Source organism: Trypanosoma theileri, assembly GCF_002087225.1.
Source record: "Trypanosoma theileri isolate Edinburgh chromosome Unknown TM35_Tth_94_V1, whole genome shotgun sequence".
NCBI classification, from domain to species: domain Eukaryota; phylum Euglenozoa; class Kinetoplastea; order Trypanosomatida; family Trypanosomatidae; genus Trypanosoma; species Trypanosoma theileri.
This window is the reverse complement of record NW_021639936.1, coordinates 5,035-15,295: the sequence shown is the minus strand read 5'-3', so window position 1 is coordinate 15,295 and position 10,261 is coordinate 5,035. Positions and strand designations below refer to the sequence as shown.

General features: G+C 46.6%; 4 protein-coding genes across 4 annotated transcripts; all 4 read left to right on the top strand.

The window, feature by feature from the left end:
* Window positions 1–368: 368 nt before the first annotated feature.
* On the top strand, window positions 369–752 carry TM35_000941050 (Tbingi protein; the record flags this gene model as incomplete). Its single annotated transcript, XM_029031526.1, has 1 exon — window positions 369–752. One exon carries the CDS (start codon window positions 369–371, stop codon window positions 750–752), a length of 384 nt encoding a protein of 127 aa, XP_028877178.1.
* A 126-nt stretch (window positions 753–878) lies between these two features.
* TM35_000941040 (Tbingi protein) lies at window positions 879–1,511 on the top strand (the record flags this gene model as incomplete). Its single annotated transcript, XM_029031525.1, has 1 exon — window positions 879–1,511. The coding sequence occupies one exon, from the start codon at window positions 879–881 to the stop codon at window positions 1,509–1,511; it is 633 nt and encodes a 210-aa protein (XP_028877177.1).
* A 6,594-nt stretch (window positions 1,512–8,105) lies between these two features.
* TM35_000941030 (uncharacterized protein) lies at window positions 8,106–8,552 on the top strand (the record flags this gene model as incomplete). The annotated part of the gene is made up of 1 exon (XM_029031524.1): window positions 8,106–8,552. The coding sequence occupies one exon, from the start codon at window positions 8,106–8,108 to the stop codon at window positions 8,550–8,552; it is 447 nt and encodes a 148-aa protein (XP_028877176.1).
* Window positions 8,553–8,661: 109 nt separating this feature from the next.
* TM35_000941020 (uncharacterized protein) lies at window positions 8,662–9,024 on the top strand (the record flags this gene model as incomplete). Its single annotated transcript, XM_029031523.1, has 1 exon — window positions 8,662–9,024. The coding sequence occupies one exon, from the start codon at window positions 8,662–8,664 to the stop codon at window positions 9,022–9,024; it is 363 nt and encodes a 120-aa protein (XP_028877175.1).
* Window positions 9,025–10,261: the final 1,237 nt, after the last annotated feature.

The following is a 10,261-nucleotide window of genomic DNA, read 5'->3' as shown; positions in this document are numbered from 1 at the left end:
ATTTTATCACTTTGCTCATGCAAAACATGAAAACCTTCTTGTAACATACGAAATAGTTCATTTATTTCACTCCGTATAGTATGATGATCATTTCTGAGTTTCATCATTTCATCTTTTAAAACAAAAATTCATTGGCAATGCCGGCCACCTCAACGTGGTGCCATGGTCCAGTACTTCGTATTTTTAGGGAAAGCCAAAAGCCAGCGACGTTTTTCTTTTGGAAGACTTGTTAGCGCTTAGGCTACGGCGTTGTACAGCACCGGGACCAACCGCATCGTGGTGAGGCAGAATTTATCCAAGAAGGTCCTGGGGAACGTGTCGACGTGCTATCAGCAGTATCGCCCGCACCAGGTTGCTGCTGAGTGGTGATGTGGAGGAAAATCCCGGCCCTTCACTGCGTGGAATGCAGTGGAACTCAGCTGGGCTTACCCAGTACAAGAGGCTTGCTCTCCACAAAAACCCTTGTTGAGGAGAATGTGACATTCTGCCTTCTAAGCGAGAAGAAACTTTCTTGTGCGGAAGTGTCGAGTTTCACAATCGCTGGTTACCAACATCATGGAGTGTCCCGCCCCTCTAAAGGAGGCGGCGTTTCGATTCTTGTGCGTGAAGATCTGCCAGTAGAAGTAGGACTCACCGTAGTTGCAAGCATTGAGCATGCTCATGCAACGATCCACATGTCAGAAGGTCTGGCGCTCACAGTGACGTCAGCATATTCTTCCCTCCGGGGAGATCAGACACAACCTCGCAACTAGAGACACTTTTGACGACAAGCGGACCCCACCTCATTGGTGCAGATGCTAATGCGCATGCAATGGCATGGGATCGCGCGATCCCCACTGATACCCGTGGCGATGTGCTAGTACAATGGTGCTTAGATAATGGCTACGTTATATTCACAACACTGGAGATTGCACCTCGCCCACACCACACGCCATGGCCCGTCCGCGTCAGATGTGACAATATCCCGAGAATGCCTTCTAGAGTCATGGACGGCATCCTTCTCCCCGGAAAGTGACCATTACATCATCCTCTTCGAAGTAGCAGTAGGAGATGATGACGAACCACTGCGGTTCCCTCGCCCTCGTACACCCATTTATGCATGGAAGAAAGCGAAATGGTCTCGCTTTAGATATATGTCAAACGCACAGTGCGACAAACGCCTTAAAGAGAAACAGAGCGTTCACAAGAGAGAACGACTACTGACCTCCGCCATCCAAATCGCAACAGCTGCGGCGGTTCCACGCGGGGATCGAGATACTACTCCTTATTGGATCCCAGAATTAGAAGAAATCGAAGAAAAGATTCACAATTGTAAACCTTATGTCTCCCGAGACAGACTGGTAGTTCGCAGAAGGGAATTGCCAAGACAAGCATCTCATAAGAGATGGAAAACCCTCTGTAATAACATGTCCGTGGAAGACGGCTGCTGTTGGAACATTTTGAAAAGGATTTACGCCCCATGCCCCCTCAGGAACCCGGCGATAAAGATTAAGAATACGGCACTCACATAAAATCAGAAAGCTAAGCACTTTATCCGCTTATGTTCACGACGAGCTAAACGTCACCCACATTCCTACCCTCCACCGCCCATTCCATTCACCGATAAAGAATCCATCCCCATTACAGCAGCAGAATAGGAACGGGCACAGCGTATCCTTCCTTAGGGACGGCCGCAGGTCCAGATGGTATCTGCAGTGTGGCACTCCAACACTTGGGACCCCGTGCCAAAGCAGAGACTCTTGCCCTCTTCAACAAGAGCCTCCGTACGGGTATAGTTCCAGTCTCTTGGAAAGTAGACATCATTGTACCACTCCCTAAACCCAGAAAGAAAGCCACAGATCTAGATTCGTTCAGACCAGTTACTCTCACTAGCCGTCTGTCCAAATTAATGGAACGGATCATTACAGCGTGCATTAGAGATGTCATTGAAACCAAGCTGACCCCGCAACAATCTGGATTTAGACCTGGTCACTCGACGTTAGATCAACTATTGCACCCACGCACAGCCCTCACAAGACCCACCCTTGATTCGCGTACAGGTGCAGCATTCGCAGACCACACCAAACGAATACTTAAGGGAGGGGATACGCCACCTCCCTCCCATAGATTAAAAATCACTGGATCCTGGGACCCCACCAAAGACAATCCGGAACTTACTAGAGAAGAAGAAACAGCCTTAGTATGTTTTCGCACAGGTGCTTCGCATCGCTATGGCTGGTTGCTGCGAAAAATACAAACCCATATTCCTCCTCTGGTTGTCGCTGGCGTAACCCCCAACGGGGTAGCTTGCCAAACCCCGTTACTCCAGCCGGCCAAAAAACCGCGCTATGCACTAAACAAAGCAACAGACCCTGCCACCTGCACTGAATGTGGGAAACAATACCCATGCAGGAACACCGCAGTAGTACATATGGTCAACAAACATGGGCTCAAGAGAGCCGGCGCGCTCTGGAAGATCAAATTCCCCCATGAGCCACCTCCGCCGGACATCCCGCCAGAACCTCCGCCACCCCCACAACCCCCACCTCCGGACACAACGTTACCCCGTCCCACTTCGCCCTAAAGCAAAACCCCATCCGTTTGCCTGCAGTATGTGTAAACGAACATTTCCGCTTCAAAATGGATTAACGCGCCACCTCAGGTACATGCACAATGCCACATGCCATGTCCCAGGGAGAAAACGCCCGCGAGCCGACGAACCGATACCAGAGGAATCAGCATTTCCCTGTGACAAATGTGATATGATAGCGCGATCTAAAACAGGTCTCAAAGCCCATATTAGAGCAAAACATCCTGAGAACCCCACGAAGGACGCACCTCGCCCTCAGCTCATCCCACAGCCTGCTCCCCTACGATGCGAATGTTGTCTACGCGACTTTGGCAACATTGGTGGTCTCACCTGCCACAAAAAGTTCAAACATCCTCCTGGAACTCCAATTCTGCCAGCAACAATGCAGGTAACGTTTCCGCGAAATAATAAACGCCAACGAGATACGTCGCCACCGGAGCGTGAGGACAGAGAAAAAGTACAATGCGGAGTCTGCCAGAAGTTCTACGCCCACCTAGACTCCCTCGTAATCCACTGCAGAAAATTCCATGATGGACAAGGAATGCCACAAAAATCGAATTCCACCAATGGGCAATACAAAACAACAAAAACAAGAGACCTTCCAGCGTTAGTCTGTCCCCTCATGCGGTCGTCAATGTGTATGAGCAAATCAGTCCTAACTCTACACCGTATGTCACGTCACGGGTATCAACCTGCTCGCGCACACCAGCCAACGCGACGAATGCGAAGAAATAGCTCCGCATCTCTTGCGTTGCCCCACCCTTCATCCACTGCGAGTTCAATTTGCGATCGTTGATGATGTACCCCTGATGAAACTATGTTTTTCTAAGCGGTTAGGACAGTTCCTTATTGCGGTGGAGCGGAACTACGCTATGCCACAGACTTCACAACCTGGAATCCCTACACAGCCTACCTCCCCACCTCTGTAAAATCAGTGACGAGATCGAATATGGAAACCTTGATAGAAGAATACGCTCAAGGCGTCTGTCACTTTCCAAAAACAAGCAACAAAATAAATAGGAGTTCATTGAGGCCAATCTATCACAAACGCAAAAATAATAACAAAAAGGGGACTTGAGGACGGTTTCTGGGTAAGAAAAGTGAGAGTAGAGAGATCTGGTAGGGTTTACTCAATCTGATTTCTCTTAGACTGGTTCTCTCGTATGGGAACGGGCTACAACAAAAAATCATATTACAAGAGCTTGGGGATCCCATAAAACGAAGGGATCTTCTTCTTCCGAGCCACCCCTAAGTCGGCAATTAGGTGCTCTACGGTGTACGGCTGATAGCCGTACCATTGGAGTAATATCCATAAAGCCACGAAGAACAAAAAGAAAAACGTGGTGGTGTGCTGTGGGGGGTCCTTTTTGGGATGTAAGGAGATATGTTTGATCGTACCTTCCTAATACACACCATGGAGTAAAGGTTGGGTGAGTTCGGGTGTGTTTGGATGTTTTTTTTTTTTGCTGATAATGTTGTGGGAGAAGAAGAGGTGAACCAGCATTCTGAGGGAAAAATAAAATAATAGTAATAAGGATAAATAAAGAGGTAAAATGTGTGTGAGAGTAATTGTGTGTTGATTCTGTTTGTAAAGAGTGGCATGGTATTACAGTGATGTATGCAGTCATTTTTGTTATGGTTGTGGGTGAGTGGGTTTTAGATACCAATTGTGGTGTTGGTAATAAATATTATGGTGATGCATTGGTTTCTTTCTTTTCTTTTTCCGTTTGGAAGTGTGTTGATTATTGTACAGTCTCTTTGTTTTGCTGATGATTGGTGGTAATGTTTTTGTTTGTTGCCAGGCGCACACTGTGTTTTTGGTGTATTTTGGTGTTCAAACTGCCTGGTAATGGTTTTATTATAATGAGAATACACACACTTTGTGTGTATGAATGCCGAGTAAGATATTGGAGTGTGTGTAGAGACGTTTATTTAATATTGTTTTGATACCATTTGTTTTCCGCTTCTTCTAAATTCAAGGTGTTGTTTCAATATCTGTGTAACTCTGGGTGTGTTTTATTGTGTGGGTGGTTTACTGTTGTTCCCCTCATTGGGTTGTGTTTGATTGCTGTTGTGATGTGTATCCTTTCACACTCTCTTTCTCTCTCTCTTTCTGTAATGTTGTCTGCTGTCTGCCTTCTGTGTTAAATGTGCGTCTACGTTTCTTCTTTTCCTCTTCTTCCTCGTTACCACAGATCCAAGTAACTCACAGTGACAATAACGACAACGATGTTCGTCCAACTGCGCCGTGTGGTGTACCTGTTGGTACTTTTGCAATGTTGTGTATGTGTGGCTAGTGCGACCGGTGGGATGGCGGAATGTCCAAATGGTCATAAGAAGGACCTCGAATATGCGGAGCGAATAATGAATCTGTCGTGGTTTGGTCCGGAGAATGGGGAGGTGAAAACACCGAAGGAAATGCTTGCGAATGGAAGTGCATGTTTGGACTTGTGGAAGAAAGAGGCGAACGAATGCAATGACAATTTTGCGGTTATGGAAACCGCCCTAAATGCCACCACCAAAATTGTTCAGATTATCAATGAGTCATTCAAAGGAAAACCGCCGCAAGAGACGGCGCTTTGCCAATCGGAGGATGTTAGGGAATTTGAGAATAAATTCAAAAAAATGGAGTCCGACTATAACGAGGCAGTGGGGAAGGTGGATGAGCTGCTTGAAAGTGTGAGCAAAACAGAGAGGGAGTGTTTCACTTACGTCGGTAACCTTCGTGATCCGGCGAACCAACTAAAGGATGCACTCGCGATGTACAAGGTCATGCTTTTGGATCCAGAGTTCAGCCAATGCGATTTGGAGAAAAGGAATGATACCCTTGAAAACTACACGATAAGGTCCCAGGAAATGGAGAGGGTCTTGGGTGAACTTTCTAATCTGACTGGGAGAACTCACGCGTGTGGGCTACAATCCATTGGGGGTGTGAGGTTACTGTTGGTGGAAAAGTATAAGAAGTTCCGTGAGTTTTGTCCCAAGAGTGCTCTTGTGGAGAAGGATCCGGGTTTTAAGAATGTGGATAAAGAAGTAAATAAAACAAGAAAAGTACATGAAAAAAAAAGGGTGCCTGAGGTTCCGGGTCCCGAGAAACCTCAGGAGGTGGGGAAACGGTGGGTGGAACGGCAGAAGAACATCAGTGCCTTCAAAGAAAAGTTCGACCCTTTGCAGCAAGAGCACATTAAAAAAGTGGAACAGGTGGAGAATAAAGTAAAGGCGGATGCAGAGGCTAGAAAAGAAAGGAGGGCACGGGAAAAACAGGAGGCGGAGGAGAGGGCAAAAAGGGCTGAGGAGGAAAGAAAAAGAAAAGAGGAGGAGTTAAAAAGAGCTGCGGAAGAAGAAAAGAAAAGGAAGGCTGAGGAAGAGGAAAAGGCAAAGCTGGTGGCGGCACAGAAGGCCAAGGAAGAAGAGGCGAAACGGGTAGCAGAAAAGTTGAGACAAGAGGCGGCACAAAGAGCCAAGGAAGAAGCAGAAAGGACGAAGAAGGACAAGAAAAAGAAGGATGGAGCTGTCACTCCCTCATTGGTGCACAGTCCCTTGATTCTTCTTGTGCTATCTGTATTGGGCTGCACTCTCGTATGCTAATCGGTGTTCCCATGACATGGCTGCACAGTTAACCTTTATTTGACTGGATATGGGCGCATTGTAGGAGACTGTTCTATTTAATGAATTTTACTGTCTCTTTTTTCTCCCACCATGGTAAATCTCTTATTTGTATTTTTTTACCAAACAAATCTATTGGGTTCCCTGTGGCACTCATCACATAACAGACCATGATTTTGTAAGGGGAGTCTTCACTTTCCATGTTGGTATTATTATCTGAGCTATGCTTCGCCGTCATTTACTGTGTCCTCATGGTGATGTGTGTGTATGTTCCGTGATATTACTAACTATTGCTTTTGCCCATGGGAATGGGAAACAATCCCAATGTGTTTTAATTGCTGTGACTGAAATGTGAAGAATGGCAGGAGGTTCAAGACACACAAACACACACACTACCAACCCTCCTTCTCTTTGTGTGTGTGTGTGGACTGTCATCATGTGTGCATCATTCCCACTGCTCGCCCTGTACGAAAGACACACACACCTACTGCACGGAATTGTGTTCTTGCCTCCTGAAGATATTCACATGGTGATCACGGCTCTATCTTTTTGTTTTGTTTTGTTTTTATAATTTTGTTTTTCCCTTGTGTGTTTTTTTTTTCATTATAATTTCATTGCACGTTATGTGCAGCTGTGTGTTTCTCTTTTGCGTTTCTGATACACCTCGTGTGTCTTGTGTGTTCATTTTTATGGAATGATTCTTTTTTTCTTTATATACAAACTGCTGCAGGGACATCAAGAATAACGATATGGGTACAGCACGTTCAGTACACAAAGATTTTCCATTGTTCACCTTGGGGTGGATTGGGCTGTATCCAGGCATCGCAGCCACAGTAACACATGAATTTCTTTTTTCTTTTGACATCTTTGCTCTATTATTGTGTCTGCCTCACGCAGTCACTCTTTTTTACATTTTTATTTTGGTATAAAGATTGATGGGTTGTAGGTGTTTGAGTGTACCCCTCTGTTGTGTGATCCTTTGTGTGTTTGGGTTGCTACTTGCACCGCCCACGCAATGAAAACACATTTCTTTGTTCTCACCTTCTCTCTCGGTGTTGTCACTCACGGCATTGCCACGAACATATTTCTGCTCTTGTGGTGTGTGTTGCTTGAGTGGCTGCAACCTGCGGGGAGATGGACTGGGACCATTCCGCTTCGGCTTCACGTAATGGGTCTGTTTTTTTTACTTTTTGGGGTTGAGTTGATGTGCTGGTGTGGGTGAATGTTTTTCTCTGATGAGAGTGTCAGCTGTGATTATTGTATTGTGAGTGCTTTGTGTGCTGTTGGTATCCTGTTCTTGTTGTTGTTCATTTCTTGTGTTTTTCTTTTCCTCTCTGTAGGTGTGTGGCTCCGTGTACATTTTAGTGAATGCTGTAGTACCTCTCTGACATGAGCATGTGAGACTGTCATTGTGTGTGTGGGTGGGAAAGACACTTTGTGTTGCTGGACCACTCCACTGCGGCCTCTGTGGGGTTTGTGTGAGCGGCATGCTTCGCTTCGGCGGGGCTCGAGGGGCACTTTACGTCCCGAGGCGCTGAACCTTGGGGCCTGAAATATCATGCTCAGGGACTTTGAACTTGAGAGAAAAGGAAGAGTGAGGATGAGGAAAAAAAAGGATGAAACCCGGCAACCAGTCTACGCGCGCAATGCTCGAGGCTCGTTGTCGGGTTTTGCCCTTTTCTTTTTTTTTATCCATCACCCCAAGAAGGGAGAGGAGAATACAACCCAAGGCGGGCGGCCAACTTGTCACAGCGTCTTGTGCGCAACAAGAAAAAGAGGGGTGGGGTGGCTCCCGGGGGTGTTTCACTTATAAAATGGGTGGGATTGGGCATAGTGGAAAACTCTTGCTTTCCCCGCTTCAACGCTGGGTAAGATGGGTTTGAAAGGTATTCCGCACTATTCCCAAAGATGACCCTTCCCCGTTCCCCTCATGACATGGTGCCGCGTGCCACAGAGCAAAAAAAGGTGCTGTTGGATGGCCCACGCCATGAACGAAAAAAAAAACAAAGGGAAAAGGGATTCACCACACCCTCATGATAAAGACAAATTCCGCTATGGTGATGTGTTAAGGCGTTCCCCTACCGCCATGTGTGCTGTGAAAAGGAGATCCATGGGAAATGCAGAAAAGGAAAAGCAAGATAATAAGAACATTTCGCCCCATAAGAACATTTCGCCTCATAGGTGTTTTTGGTTTGTTGGCACCCCACCGCCTGCCCCACCACTACAATGTGTGAAGTATGTTTGGCTTCCCTGGGAGATGGAAGTGGACAAGCTGGGCGCCGCAATAAGACAGGCGCCGTTGCCAAAGGCGAGCCGTGGTTGGCATCAGAGGTCCGCGGCACCTACCCCAAGATGTTGGCAAAAAAAAAAACATTGAAGAGGGTACGGCAACCCGGGTTCCAGCGCCATCACTGATCGCCGTACCAACGAGGCCTGTGGCCGCTTAACTTCACAAATCGGACGGGATATGGTGCATTCGGCCAAGTATGGTCGTACCCGAAATACCCGCAAAAGAACATATTATGCTCCCGGGGGGGGTCTCCGGGGTGCCCTTCCCAGCCCCACCCCCCAGGGGTGAATTTTCAGTTTTGCGAGTGCCGTGCGTTGCCCGCCCATGTGCTCTACTGGGCCTCTTTGCGGTGGTATTGGGGCACGTTTTCGCACACAAGCTAACCCTTGTAGGTGTTGGGTTGTTCCGGTGTTTTGGGTTGTGCCGGCCTGGTGGCGTCGCCGCCGCCGTCTGTCACAACTTTGGCCGGCTGGTGGCGCCGGGGTGGGGTGGCAGTTTTCTGGTCGAAGCAGGCGGCCTCTACAATAGTTGCGCCTCTGCTATTTTGGTGTTCTACTAGTTGTTATTCTTCTTTTGGTCGTTCGTAGCCTCTGTGTCGTTGTGCTGCTCCGCCTTGGTGGGGTTAGGCGGTGTCCCGGGCCGTCTCGGACTTGTCCGTGTGGCGGGGTCGGACCCCCACCCCTGTATTTTTCTGGGGTGCCAGGCGCGCCATCTGGTTTTTGCCGTCGTGATTTGTGTTTTCTACATGTACTGGTGGTGGTTGCGCTTTTCTTTGCGGTACCGCGTTGCGCTCTGGCTGCGGGCCTCTGCCTCCCATGGGGTGGTGCGTTTCCTTTCTTATTGGGTGGTAATGCTGTGGGGGGGAGGGGGCGAACCGGCATTGTGAGGAAAAAATAAAATAATAGTAATAAGGATAAATAAAGAGGTAATACGTGTGTGAGAATAATTGTGTGTTGCCTCTGTTTGTGAAGATTGACATGGTTCAGTAGAAAAAATAAATTAAAAACAAATGATAATTGACAGCGTTGCGTGAAATCTCAATATACAAAGTTTAATATAAACAAACAAAAAAAACAAAAACAAAGCATCTCACCTGGATTTTATACACATATACAGGCTACATGGTTGGGTTTGTTTACATGTAATTCAAATCAATTCTCTTTTTCTTATACATCATATCTCTCCTCACTTAACTTGATATTTGTAAGGAAAGGTTATTTTCGAAATCTCTTTCAGTAAACACCTCTGCTACCCATGAGGGGTGAATGGGGGAAAGAGGGATTTGCCACCAGTGTAGAATACAAAAATTAATTAAAAAATCACGAGAGTCTGGTTAGCGGACATATATTTCTTTCCTTTCTACTTTCTCCACAAATAACAACAACATAAATGGGAGAAGTTACCCGAGTGAAGTATAAAATTAAAGTTGTTTTTTTTTCATAAGTATGGAGTACCAAAAATAATACCCAAAAGGTACCAAGACAAAGAAAAGAGCTGCTCCTGTTATTAGTGGTGGTGGTGCAAAATGATCAGAGCATTTTTTTTTCTTCTATTTGGGAAACCGTTTATGCTTATTATGCGTATATACAGTTGAGATATCACTCTTACATGCGTTTTTTCGGAAGGTGTGCTACATCAAAGTGTGCACTACTAGGGTCCGCACAGGGATCTCGCAACTCTTTAAAATTCTTTTGCCGTCTCTCTTCCTCCAGTCGCAGTTGTTCTCCCAGTCTCTGTTGCTGTCGCGATGTGCTTTTCATGTTACTTACCATGATGTCCAACATGCGGTGAATATC